The following is a 14,607-nucleotide window of genomic DNA, read 5'->3' as shown; positions in this document are numbered from 1 at the left end:
GAGGCGGTGAAAGAGTTCCTGAGAGCATGTGGCGTGCAAGATGTAGGGAATGATACCTTGCCACGAGTAGAACATAGACTTTCCGCATGTTTTTGTTTTCTTTCACAGGAGCTGCCGATACAAAGGCCTGCCTGGGGAGAAATCCCAAGCCACCTGTGACATCAAAATCAAAATCATGCCGTTACAAAGGCCTGCCTGGGAGAAATCACAAGTTAAATATGACATCAAGATCAAGATCAGGACCGCATGTAAACATTGTTGGGTTGCGGTCGTGGCCAGGCTGAGTCGTTAACTGCTGCGGGAGAAAGGGGCGCCGTGTACAGGGACGCCCAAGGTGCTAGACCTATCCTAGTAAGACCGAAAGATAACACAGATATCATATTACCTTCTGATTGAGGGTAAACATTGTCTAGTTGGTGATAAATAGCATTTCGAACGAAACTAGTTTTTCGCAAATCACGTGTTTTTTTACCCCAGACTAATGATTCCGAAATCTACCAGAAAAACTAGTTTCGTCTAACCTAACCTAACCTAACCTAACCTAATAACCTAACATAACCTAACATAAAACCTAACTAACCTAATAACCTAACCTCCCTCCTTATAAATGATTTCCGAGGGGTGTTTATGGGGATGAATTTACTCAGAATGCGGAGCTCTTTCTAATGGTCAGGGTAAGAAAAGCCATCTCTAGACTGGTGTACTCCTACAATAATACCAAAAATAATCCCCACGTGAAGGCATCCCTTATGTTTTTCCTCCCATATCACGGGTGGTAGAGGCCGTGATACATGTTGCCAGGTGTGAGTTTAGTTCCACCACCTACAAGTACTCTAGACGCCTTATCCACCCTTCAACCACAATATGATACTGATATAATCTAACCTAAGTAAACCTAACATAACCAAACCTAACAGCTGTACCCCAAGCTGCAGCCGCTGCCAGGACTGTCCTGGCCTCTGCCTGTGGAATGCCCCCTGATATAGCTCCTGCCGTGTCAGCCTTCAGTCGGTTTCATTTCATCTGTCCACTCATAAAGCATGAATTTTGAGTGGTGTGGCACAGGAGCATTGTAGCACATGATTGGTTGAGAATTGGCATGTCTGATATCGTTGGATACATGAATGAATATTCAAATTATTTCTTCAGTAACATATTTGACTGCATATATATGCGAAGAACCCTCACACATTCTTATGTATATATCCCAAAGATGCTGATTAACCATGATATAAAACCATACAAGCACATGAAAGACAAGCTTGTATTAAACAATGAAGTCAAACCATCCACAAATGAACAACAGTCTTTGATCAATAAGCTTTATCTCATTTCAGACACATAAAATACATCTCATTCTATAAATGTAACTAATAGATATTTTTATAATTTATTGCATGTGAATCACATGGGTAATTTTAATCCTCAAATAACGGGTATTGTTTTCACTGAACGGTCCCCAAATATAGGTAAAAACGGTATCCGGTCATTTCTCCCACATCAAGAGGTCATTTCGCCCACTCGGTGGAGTCATTTCGCCCACATTAGATGTAATTCCTTTACTGTGCAAAGCCAAGCTAGATTTGACGTCAGAAGTGCACATTTGTTATTCTAATTTGAATCCAGATTCAAATTTGTCAAATTAACTTAGCGATTACAAATTAAGTCTCAGTTCTTGCGGTTGGGCCAACCGCGAAAACCTCAAGGGACGAGGGTTGAGACTCAAGGGATATTTTTGTTAATTTTCTCTCTTTTAATCTCTACCTAATAGCCATAACTCCACAGATAAGCAGTTCCATGTAACATATTGGTTGTAATAATAGCCGTACAATAGTACAGGAATGAGTGAATAAGTGGTATAGTGGTCATTAATGAAACTGTTCCAAAATAAGAATAATGAAATTGAAACTTGAATGTAGGTCTCATTAGTGAGGGAACCCATTGTATACCCTCAATTCCTGACATAATGGCAGACTGTTCAGACTTTTGTAGCCTATTTTGTGTTCATTTTCTGGGATGATTTGGATGAATATATGAGGGGTGAGAGATCCTCATTACAACTTCTCAAGGCTAGCTCATATTTAAATTGACCAGTAAGCTGATAATAATTTTAATTACATGCATTTTACATGAATGCTCACTTTTGTTTTATTTTACTTTTAGAATTATGACATTAGTTTTAATTTTATTTTAATTTTAAAATTATGAAATAAGTTCTCATACATTTTATGCATTGCATGTTTCCCTTGCATTTTAATAAAGTTTTTACTACTTGATTTGTGCATTGTTGAATAATACTTGTGGGCGAACCAACTTCAGTGTGGGCGAACTGACTCTTGAGTGTGGGCGAACAAACTCTACATTTGGGCGAACTGACATGTGGGCGAAATGACCGTAAACCGTAAAAACAGTTCCTAATTTATTTTTGTTTATTCATAATGTATGAAGCATCTTAACTCGCTGAACATACTAGTGAAATCCAAATTGCAATATGTTGTGTAATAGTCACACTAGAGCGTGTGAAATGTAGCCAGGTTGTGAGCTGCTGGCATGTAACATTGCTCCGGGCAGCGTGGGGCAGGCCGCTTCCCAAGACTCTCAACATATCAACACAGGCTGACCATGGTGGCGGCACACTTCACACTTCCTCCCTCTCACAGTTGAATGTCAGTAATATGAATTGCTCTTTACACTGAAATAATTTAGACAACATCTACTTTGCTCACTTCTAGTCCTCAGAGCTGGCTGTTTCAGTCCAGGCAACACATGCCTTAAGCATAGCCTGATGTGATGGAAGCACTTGCTGGGCTAGAGTTAAGTACAGATAGTGAAGTAATATCATCACTCTCACCACTGCATCACTGCTCGCAACATATTCATCACTGTTATCCTTGTACTCAGAATAATCTTCACTCTCTATCCTGTCCTTTCCTCCTGATGCGTCACTGTGTTCCCCTGGGTTTTGTTATCTTAGGACTCCAGGGCTTCTCAGTGAGTACTAACGATATTAATTAAAATCTACGAGGTTCAGATATGCTGGCAGACAGCTCAGCAGTCACAGAACCCGCTAAATTTGATCTAAACATTCAAATTAGTGATGTGAAAGAGTCTCATTAAATAAATGATGGCCATCTGTGCGGACCACGCCGTGTTTGATGAAATAGACGGTGGCCATTATTTAAGAGTTAAAAGTAGCATGAAATATTACTGAATGCAATGCAAGGCTAATTTAAATATTAAGTATATGATTCACATGCAGTAAATAATCAAATTACCTTTTACTTGCACTTACAGAGACATTTGTGAACGTACATGGATTATATATAGATTTTAACCCCTTCACTCCGGCGACACCGACGTCCGACGAGCGTCCAACGGCGTCGTCACTGTATGGAAAAGGTTAGTCCTCTTCTAAACCTCTTAATCCTTTTCTAAACCTCTTAAGAGGAAATGAAAGAGGATTAATCCTCTTCTAAACCTCCCAATCCTCCTCTAAATTCCTCTTAATCCTCTTCCATTTCCTCTTAATAGGTTTAGAAGAGGATTAAGAGGAAATGGAAGAGGATTAAGAGGTTTAGAAGAGGACTAATCCTTTCCATATGGTGACGCCATTGGACGCCGACGTCGGCGTTACTGGAGTGAAAGGATTAAGAGGAATTTAGAAGAGGATTAATCCTCTTCCATTTCCTCTTGACCCTTTCCATACTGTGACGCTGACGTCTGTATCATGGATGGAAAGGGTTAAAAGGCCATTGTTTGCATGAATATGATCCGATTAGGATCTCTCTGATAAGCTTTCCTTTTGTTTTTTTGTATGGTGTATTGGCGATGCAAATCGACTTGTTTGGTATTTATAGAAAAAGGTGTGAGGATTTTTGGATCCATAAACATTCAAATATATTATTGCAAGAAAATGCTGAATATTTATCACAGTAATTGATTTTCACTCATTCATGAAGTAGTAATGCACTTACGCCACATCTTCACTCGTGAGTGGACAGATGGAATGAAACCAACTATTGTTGCTACTAAAGAAGCAAATATGTTTGAATCAGTTTGTCCCTAATGGGTACTTCTCTGATGTTCAAGGTCTTCGATCAAAACTTCTTTGGCGCTGTTGTCTCAACAGTGATTATGATTCATAGTTTTCCATGATATCAACCTAAGTCTTACTGTAGCAATGTTGTTACAGGGCACAGTGTAGCTATCGCAGACATGTCTGGAGATGAAGCCGAGACACCAACAGGTCCAGTGGAAAATGCTTGGGCCATCAAAGTCCCCGAGTTCAAGAAGGGTGACATGAAGAGTCACCTTCTGGAGGAGAGTTCTTTCTCTGTTATCTTTCCCAAGTACCGAGAAAAATATCTTCGGGAGTGTTGGCCACTGCTGCAGAAAAGTTTGGATGTAAGGCTATTCGCATAATCAAAATAATTTCACTGATTTTTAGTGAATTTTATGATAAGTGTTTGTTTTACAGTTCCTTAATATTGTAGATATTTTTTTTTAGTTTCATTGTCATACACAAAGAAAACTGCTGCTTTATTGATATTCACAAAAGAAGGAAAATGAGATCTTACTTTTACAATAAATCAGGACTCACAGAAAGCACATAGAATTCCTTCAGACTTCAGTAACTGCCTTCCTAACATTCAAGATCAATAGCTCCCTGAGTCATTTAATCTTACAATCCCTATTGTCTGCTGCTGATCTTATATCTAATTATTCTATACACTTTATCAAATTATATTTATATAGAGTATTTAGCCATATTACTTTTCATTTAACACTCTAATGAGAAACCTTCAAATGCTTTTTCAAGTAGCTACAAGAATTTCTTATGCAAGGAACCAGCCAACACATTATTCATGCTTGCGGGGCATTTTACTGAGGCTCGTTTCCTTGTTGCATACTGTTCCTACCACAAACATGGCTTATTTCAATTAACTGTTCCACTGCATGAATTCTTCTTTGCTGTCTTTCATTTTATATTCATGCCAAAGCATATTTTCTTTAGTTTTGTAAAACTTTCTCCAGATTCCATCTAATTATCCACGGTTCACATCATGTCTCACCTTAATGACTCTTTCTGCCTGTTTGCACTGACAACACAATTACACAATATTTCTTGTGTACTACTTTTGTGATTCATGTTTGCCATTGCTTTATAGGAGTATGGCATCAAGGCTGAACTGGACCTGATTGAGGGTCGGATGACGGTGCGCACCACAAGAAAGACGTGGGACCCCTACATCATAATCAAGGCTCGAGACATTATTGTGCTGCTGGGCAGATCAGTTCCTGTTGAACAGGCTGTCAAGATTCTGAAAGACGATGTCACCTATGAGCTGGTTAAGGTACGGTATATCATTTTGATTTGCATGTACTGGCAGCAGACAGTGGGTAAGCACTATGCTCATACGTTGCTTATCTTACTAAATCAATCAATGCTCCTTGGAACTTCCTCTAAGGAGAGGGCATAACAAAGGTCTCATTTTGCTGTTCAAGTATTCATTCATCTATCTCCTTTCTCACAAGTATTCTACCAGTGCCCTATCCTTCCATTTTTTAGGGGTTGTCCTCTTACGCTAACAGCATTAAACTTACTTATGTATACTTCCTTCAAAGTATTTAGAAATAGCATATTTATTTAGTGTTCCTCTTGAGTTTGTTTTGTCTCTAGTGCACCACTCAGCCTGATTTTCTTCACAGATCCGCAACATGGTGAGAAACAAGGACCGCTTTGTGAAGCGGCGACAGCGGCTGGTTGGGGCCAACGGCACCACCCTTAAGGCACTGGAGCTGCTTACCAACTGTTATGTGCTAGTCCAGGGTGCCACTGTGGCTGCCATTGGCCCCCACAAGGGAGTGTTACAGGTCAGACACTACACTGAACTTCATATGTATTCTGTTTCCTCTTTTTGAGGTCCCTTCAGGGTCTGACTTCAGCATCCCAATCTATTCTGCAGTTAATTTTTTCAATGTCACAAAAATTTTAAAGGTGAGGCAAATATGAAAATTGACAGAATAGAAGTTAGTTGAAATTGGTTAGCAGGTTATTTGAAGGTTGCAATTTTATGTAAGCATGGAGGGAGAGAGCAATGAAGGGCAGCCAGGTAATGGGTGCTTTGGAGAGAGTTATGAAAGAAAGAAATGTGAGTATGGGGATTGGTGGTACAAAATATAAAGTGGTGTTTTCATCCCAACTCTGTTGTATGTATCAGAGATGTGAATGTGGAAAGTAGCACGCCAGTCACAAATATGCACAGTAAAAGTGAGCTATACAAGAAGTGCATGTAGTGTGTGTGTGTGTGTGTGTGTGTGTGTGTGTGTGTGTGTGTGTGTGTGCATTAGGATGGGATCTAAAATGCAATGAAAGCATTTATGAGAGATCTTGTGTAACAACAAAGGGTGTGGATTGTGGAGGGGTTGAATGTATGAAGCATAGTATTTTGAGATGGTTAAGACATGTGACAAGAATGAATGAGAATGGCTTTGTGAAAAGAGTATATGAGGGCAGGATTGAGGGCGGGGGTGTCAGGGAGAGATCACCAGAAAAATTAATCAATAGAGTGGATGAGCATTGGAGAGACAGAGTTTGTAAGTGAGGGATTGACTGCTGAGAAGGAGTCCTGGAATGGGGAAAACTGGAGACACTTGCCATGCCCGCCCCCTTGAAGAAGGTTCCTGTGAGGTAGGAGGGCATTGAAGTATTGATAGATAGATAAATCGTAGGTTGCTCACTAATGAATATTAATGTCATGTTGCAGGTGGTCCGTGTGGTGAAGGACACCATGAACAACATCCACCCGGTGTACCTCCTCAAGGCCCTCATGATCAAGAGACAGCTGATGCAGGACCCCAACCTCAAGGTGAGCTCATCCTCTTGGTAGTCTCCAGCATTCACAGGCTCATTAGCCCTGTGCCATGCTGAGTTCACAGCAACAGGTTTGTATATTGCAAGATTTCAAGTTGAAATCAAGGATAAGTCAGCACGGTATTTTTTTTATTTTTTTTTTTTATTTTTTTTGAGCACCTATAAAGAAAAAAATACTTTTAAGTTGGCAATGTGCAATCTATTGGGGACTTAAACTCAACATGCCATTCTAAGGAAAACAAAAAAAAAGTAGGAAAAAGTACTCTGAAACTCAACATGGTATTGTGAGGCATGGAAAAAACATTATGAAAAACTACTCTACTCTTATCTTTATATGTAATCTGACACCCTGTTCCCTCATGTGAACTTCCTCTAAGGAGGTGGCCACAGTAGAAGTGTCTCCAACTTCCCATATTTCAGCACTTGCTCTCAGCACACTGAATCCCTTGTCTAGCAGCACTGTTTCTCCAGTACTTGTCCTCTCTATTAATCCATTTCACTGGTGGTCTCCCCCTGGCACCCCCTCCCCTAATCCTGCCCTCAAACACTCTTCACAAAGTCATCCTTATTCATTTTCATCATGTGGCCAAACCATCTCAGAGTGCCACACTGCACCCCATCCATTTAACCCCTCCACATTCCACTCTCCTTTCTGTTTCACCCACACCAAATCTCTCATACATGCTTTCATTACTTTTTTCATCCTGCCTTGACATGCCACATATTCCTCTTAAGTAGCTCATTTCCATTCTGTGTATTCATGATTATTGAGCTACGTCTCCTAATCCCTGATGAATATGACAGAATTTGGATGGTAATACTCTTCCTTATAACACTTTTCCCCCATACTTACTTATTTTCACAACTCTTCAAAACACCCATTATTTATCTGCCTCTTACTGCTCTTTCTTTCACCTCTTCCTCCATGCTTTAATGCTTATATAGTACCCAAACTCAAATACCTCCTCCATACTCTCTTCTAACTAGATTTTACTTTCATGCTTTCTCTAGTCTCAAATTTCGGCACTTGCTCTCAGCACACTGAATCCTTGTCTAGCAGCACTGTTTCTCCAGTACTTGTCCTCTCTATTAATCCATTTCACTGGTGGTCTCCCCTTCTCTCTCTCTAATCCTCCCTCAAGTATAAAAACAAAGTCATCCTTATTCATTTTCATCATGTGAAACCATCTCAGATTTGTGCCACACTGCACCCCATCCATTTAACCTCCACATTCCACTCTCCTTTCTGTTTCACCCACACCAGCAATCTTGCTCTACCTGCTTTAATTACTTTTTTCATCCTGCCATTTTTGACATGCCACATATTCCTCTTAATGTCAGCCATATCAATTATGATAAAATATAAAATATTCAGACTGACCTTTATGTGAATGCCAGGTCTCAAGCAAATTTTGATGTGAGTCATGCAGGAGTGGGAGTGGTAATACTCTTCCTTATAACACTTTTCCCCCATACTTACTTATTTTCACAACTCTTCAAGGAGTAAAGACCTTGGTGCATTTTTAAAGGTTTATCATGCCTATTATTATTATTATTATTATTATTATTCCATGCTTTATTATGCTTATATAGTACCCATACTCCCGAAATGCCCCCACTTCCTCCATACTCACACACACACAGAGAGAGAGAGAGAGAGAGAGTCAGTTGCAACAGGGTCTAGCGGGCTGTTTATGTCAGAGCCGCCACTTAAGATTTGCCGGACTATAGCTCAGTATGGCTCTGTGGTGTGCTCTCTTGCCCTCTTAATTATCATATTACTACTCTTTAGCATTTACTTTTAACAATCTCCTCTTACACACCCTGTCAAATTCTTTCACAATCCTCTACAGCATTCTCTCACTTTTTTTTGCTAAAAAAATATAATCTGCATAAAGGGCTGCCACTTGAGATTACTTTGTACTTCTTATTTTCAGCCTTGGGCATGACTCCCTTACTCTTGCTTTCATTTCTTTCATACAACTATCCATATCAACATTGAACAGCCATGATGACATAACACACCTGTCTCACATCTACACCAAAACTCTCACTCAGCTCTGTTCTCGCACACATTAACATGCATCCTTGTAAACAGACCTGATCCCCTGAAGTAAATGCCTGCCTTCACCATATATCTTCAGGACATCTCAAAAACTCTTCCTGTCATAGCTGATATATGCCATTTCCAGGCACATGAAAGCAGCAAACAGCTGCATATCCTACTCCATGTACTTTTCAATTATCATTTTCAGTGCAGTCAAGAAACTTTTCACTGTCTGCTATGGACAGCATAATGTTGCACACTTCATCATGGAGCTGTTGTGTACGCTAGATACTTTTGCTGTGAATGAAAAGACAACCTGAAGCAGCTTTCCTCACTTGACTCTGGGTGGTGTATGCTTAAAGTGAAAAGTCTTAATATATCACTTTTTTTCATATTTCTTCAACTATGTGCCTTGCTTTCACATTCCATAAACATGGGTAACCTACTAACTAATTGGAAGCATACACCAGGTGGCTTGGTGCTTCACTCATCCACTGCCTCCACTCATGATGGTCCCACTGAGCAAGCCTCCACGCAGCTACCTTTTCCATCTTAAGCCTCTCTCTGCAGGATTGGTTGACTTGCCCCATCCATGAGTTACTCGGGTGTTCCCTTAGAATCCTCCACTCAGGGTTGTCTCATACAAAAACAACCCTTTGAGTAATATCGGCGTCTTGGAAGCACGCCACATGCTCATATAACTGGAGTTGGCATTAAAGGAATAAGCTGGTGACAGGCTTCAAATCAGTTTCATCAAGTATTTGCTGATTCAGAATGGGTAAAGACCAATAAAATTAGTCCTAAAAACTTTGCCCTGCCATTTATCAGACTGTAGAGCAGTGGTTCCCAAACTTTTTTACATGCTGCCTCCTTTTGACTTCTAAGAAGTCCTCACGCCCCCCATCCTTTGTTTATACAGTCATCCCTCAAATAGTACAGGGGTTAGGGACCCAGGATCCCCATACTATTCGGGGATCGGCATGTCCGCTGGCTCCCGGCTTTGAGAGGTGGAGTGCCTTCGTGCTGTGATGACATCATCAGCAAACATGGCGGCCCTATCAAACACATATAAGTGTTTCCATTGCATTTCACCTCTGTGCCACCATAACCACTGCAGCTTCCTTTTCATCTTCTGTTGTAAGGAGTTCGTCAGCCTGGACAGCTAGTAATGCATGTTAAACGTCGCCAGGAAGATCAGCGTACGCCATTTTGCTGCGAGTGAGACGCCTTTACCATAGCAACGACGAGGCTTAGTAAAAGGACGGCCTTTATCTCCACTCTTGCAGCACTCTTGGAGCACTGGCAGTTACTGCAGCAAGAATTTCTTTTACACTATGATTTTCAATGTGTTGGCCCTGAGGGAGTAAGCCATTTCAAAGGCTTTAGTTGGGACCGAAAGGGACAACTACCTCCCGAACCAAAACCAAGACCAAGACCAAGGGAGAAATCCCAGGCCACATGTGACATCAAGACCAAGATCAAGATCATAGATACAGCGAACACTGCTCTCATTCACGTGGTATGCTCTCCCTACGGCAACGTAACTCATCCCAAAACGTAACTTCTCTGAAATCTGAATTCTTCTGCAAGGTGAACACCTATCTCGAATGCTTTGGGTTGCTTTCAGCAGGTGTTTTGGTAGAACAGTGTTGCCTTTCATGCCATGGCTACTTGTTGCGACAAGCGGGAAATTTAAAAATCGTTAAAAAATTCTTACATGACAATCCGTATAAAACCAAAACCGTACTATTTGAGGGACGACTGTATATATATATATATATATATATATATATATATATATATATATATATATATATTTTACCTTTTACCCTTTACCGAGGTACCAGTCTTGTGACGTCGGCGATCATGGACCTCCATCTCTCCCTATCATTAGCCATTCTCACAACTTCTGCCACACTGTGTTTTCCTTCCATGTGTTGTAGCAGGCTATCCATAAATTTAATTCTTTGACGTCCTCTTGCTCTTCTTCCTTCCACTCTTCCAAGCAGGCAGTCACTTTCTAGTCCTCTCCTTTTCAACACATGACCCAGAAACTTCAGTTGTCGCCTTCTTATACTTTTCTTCAATTGCCTGTCTACTGCTGCTCTTCGCAGAACTTTCTGGTTTGTTATTCTATCTGTCCAGGGAATTCTCAACATTCTCCTTAAAAAACACATTTCCGCTGCTTCTGTCTTTTTCTTTGTATTTGTTTTCATTGTCCATGTTTCGCAACCGTATAGTGAAGTTGAACATACAAAACATTTTAGTAATCTCAATCGCATCTGCATATTCATACTCAAATTATCCAACAGTTTCCTCATATTTCCGAATGCCGTCTTTGCTATACACATTCTCCTGCCTATTTCCTTCCCGCTTCCTTCGTCTTCACTAATCATGCTCCCAAGGTAATTGAATTTTTCTACTTGCTCAATAAGCCTTCCCCAATCAGTATCCCCACTCACACTCTTTGCTTTTTCTTTGTAACCAACATAACCTCGTTTAATGGCATTGATTTTTAGCCCTTTTCCCTCATAACTCTCCTGTATCCTGTTCACCAGTGCTTGTAGTTTCTCCTCAAGGGAACTTCCCTCCAGGGGGTAGTCATGGCAGAAGTGTCTCAATCTCTCCCTGTTCTGGCACTCCCTCTCAGCACACTTAATCTTGCTACTTCCAACTCTCTCGCTCCAATACTCACTCACCTTATTGATCCACTTCACAGGTGGTCTTCCCCCTCACACCCCCTCCTTCAATCCTTCCCTCATACACTCTCTTCACAAATTCATTCTCCCCTATTCTCATCACATGTCCAAACCATTTCAGCACACCATAATTCACCCACTCCACACTCCACTCCTTTCGCTGTCACACCCATACCAAACTGCTCATACACACTTTCATTACTTTCTCCATCCCATCCTAAAACACCACATGCACCTCTTATATAACTCATTTCTGCTACACGTATTCTCGATTGCTATGCAGGATTCCATGTCCTCGTCTCATGCATATGAGAGTTGGTAGGATAATAATGTTCCTTGTTCCTCTCTTTACCTCCATTCTCACACTTCTTCCTACTACCTGTCTGCCCTTCACTGCTCTTTCCCTTACCTCCCCTTTCATACTTCCAAGCTTACATAAAACTGTCCTAAATATTTAAACTCAGTCTCCTCCCCCATTCTCTCCTCCCCCAGCTACTACAGTTTGTTGTGCTCTCTGCTCTAACTCTGTATGCCTTTGCAAAATCAATGACCTGCTCTCTTGCCCTCTCAACTACCATAAATTTACTCTCCAGAATTCGCTCTGTTTTCTCATCTTACACACCCTGTCAAACTCATCCACTATCTTCTGCAGCGTCCCCTCATTCTCTGCCAACAATACTGTATCATCTGCAAACAGTCCTGCCACCAATGATTCCTCTGTACCTCTCATTTTCAGCCTTGGACCTAGCGCCTCCACTCTGACTTTCATTTCTCTCATACAACCGTTCATGTACACATTAAAAAGCCATGGTGACATCACACACCCCTGTCTCACAACCACACCAACACCAAAACTCTCACTAACACATAGTTAAGTGCAAAATCCACAAAAAAATTAGCAGAATATGAATAATCAGTAATTGTGAAAGAAACGCAGCCAGAAAATAACAATCATTCTACATACCATAGGTAGGCTGACTAACGTAACTGAAGATGTGGTAGGTGCGGTGGGTTGTGGTATTACAAGATGCGAACACTGCTGCTACCAGTGCAAGTCAGTGGTATCAAAAACATGTACAAGACACATAAAGCGGAGACATTCCAGTCCTTGTCAACAGACCGACTAGGTCGGCTCGGCTGATGCCAGCTGATTGAGTCAGTCTGTTGGCATCCTCCTTTTCATTAGCCATCACCCGACAAGGGCCCATGGTCCCTTCACAGAGGAACAAATCTGCTTGACCCTGACGGGCTCCATAAAGCCTGTGTCCCCACCCTTGAGGTGGCAACAAATATTAAAAAAAAAGAAGACCCTTAAAGAGAGATGAAAGTATAGAGAGTGGATAGGTGGGGGTAACTGGTATACTTTGCGCTGCACAGATGTATCACATGAGGATGATTCAAACACAGTGTTACTCCTCCATGGGTGTTTGTGTGTATTTATTTATTGCAAAATTGCAATTTTTGGCAGATTGAATCACGCCCCCCTTGTATCCAGCTCACACCTCCCCAGGGGGTTGTGCCCCCCAGTTTGGGAACCACTGCTGTAGAGCAATTGTTATTGTGAAGCATAGAAGCAGAGCTGATGTGGCAGCTGTCCAAAATAGTTAGGGTCACACCTGAAGGCCGTACTTACTAGTGTTCCAAACACGTGCAAACCATCCGGCCATGCTGGACTGATTTTCAAACATATCCAACTTATAGTCAACCATTGTATGAGGTCAGACTGCTTCCTTTTTTTTATAATCAGGACTCCTAGAGCTTCAGCTTCATTAAATTTTCTACTTTGGGTTATTCTATTTGCTATCCAACCAGAGCATGTTCCTTTCCTAACAATAAAGGCATCCACCAAACTCAGACAGTACCATGAGAAATGAACACATACTGACATACACATACTAATCCAGACTGAGTGTATATCCTGGAGTATGAGACATACATTTTTTTCCCCAGAATGAAGACTGGTCGAGGTTCATCCCCAACTTCACACCCAAGAATGTAAAGAGGAAAAAGCCACTCAAGGTGAAGAAAACCAAGAAGGAGTACACACCGTTCCCCCCTGCCCCCACGGAGAGGAAGGTGGACAGGGAGATGGCAGAGGGTAAGTTCTTCATGGATCAAGAAGAAAAAAAGAAAGCCAAAAAGAGGAAGATTACAGAGGAAATGAAAAAGGAAGCTGCAGACCGGCAAAAAGAGAAGAGGGCTAAAGCCTTTGTGGCCCCCGAGGAGCCCAAGTACAAGCCAGTCACTCCCAAGGTGAACACCCAGGTGGATGTGGAGGCCCTCAAGAAGAAGATCAAGAAGAAGAAGAAGGTGTAGTATGTAGTGACCTCATCACAGTGTATTAACACTATGTAATGAATTACTGTATTTTGTATGTAATAAAAATATTCTGAATACTGAATATTTCATCTGTCACTTAAGATAATAGTAATCATGACAAGAGATAGAAGAAGTGAAGGTAATGGAAGTGGAGCAGTCAATTTTAAATGTGAAATGAAATTATGTTGACTAATGCATTTAGGAAAATCCAGCCACTCTTAATGGATGAGGCTCGGTGAGGAGACGTTGGGGGTGCCACATTTCCTACGACACTTTTCCTACACGTCACATCTATAACTAGCAGTTTTTAGAGTGGTGACATTTCCTACAGAGATGCAGCACATCTACTACTCACAAAAAATCTACTCAGCCATAATTCCTACAGGGTTCTAGTCACATTTCCTACACCAAGAATGGCAGGGAGTCACAATTCCTACAGGATTCCAGTCAGTCAGTCTAAGCAGGGAGAAAAGTTGGGTTCACGTGCAGACATGAGTCGAGTCGAGTTGTTGAGGCTCGACCCAGCATTGATCTCAATTCGCGGGGCAAGGAAAGACAAGGAAGGACGACATCAACTCCCCCCTCCCCCCCAATGGAAAGATAGCATTTTGGGGCTTTGTGCTCCACAGTGGTAATTCTGGCCAGGACAGTGATTCTACCCTGCCGGC

General features: G+C 41.3%; 1 protein-coding gene across 5 annotated transcripts; it reads left to right on the top strand.

The window, feature by feature from the left end:
* The first annotated feature begins 211 nt into the window (after positions 1 to 211).
* On the top strand, positions 212 to 14,016 carry LOC127001786 (KRR1 small subunit processome component homolog). 5 transcript variants are annotated; one of them, XM_050866949.1, is made up of 8 exons: positions 285 to 351; positions 2,531 to 2,666; positions 3,295 to 3,399; positions 4,193 to 4,404; positions 5,169 to 5,354; positions 5,710 to 5,874; positions 6,768 to 6,869; positions 13,571 to 14,016. In XM_050866949.1, the coding sequence occupies exons 4-8, from the start codon at positions 4,216 to 4,218 to the stop codon at positions 13,934 to 13,936; spliced, it is 1,008 nt and encodes a 335-aa protein (XP_050722906.1). In that variant the 5' UTR covers positions 285 to 351; positions 2,531 to 2,666; positions 3,295 to 3,399; positions 4,193 to 4,215; the 3' UTR covers positions 13,937 to 14,016. The 5 variants fall into 5 exon arrangements, with proteins under 5 accessions (XP_050722907.1, XP_050722903.1, XP_050722905.1 ...); XM_050866946.1 differs by lacking the exon at positions 2,531 to 2,666 and having other exon boundaries at positions 215 to 351; XM_050866947.1 differs by lacking the exon at positions 2,531 to 2,666 and having other exon boundaries at positions 224 to 334.
* The last annotated feature ends 591 nt before the right edge of the window (positions 14,017 to 14,607 follow it).

The sequence above is a fragment of the Eriocheir sinensis genome, chromosome 21 (genome assembly GCF_024679095.1).
Source record: "Eriocheir sinensis breed Jianghai 21 chromosome 21, ASM2467909v1, whole genome shotgun sequence".
Classification (NCBI taxonomy): Eukaryota; Metazoa; Arthropoda; class Malacostraca; order Decapoda; family Varunidae; genus Eriocheir; species Eriocheir sinensis.
The sequence above is the reverse complement of the archived record's forward strand: the minus strand, read 5'-3'. Positions and strand labels throughout refer to the sequence as shown.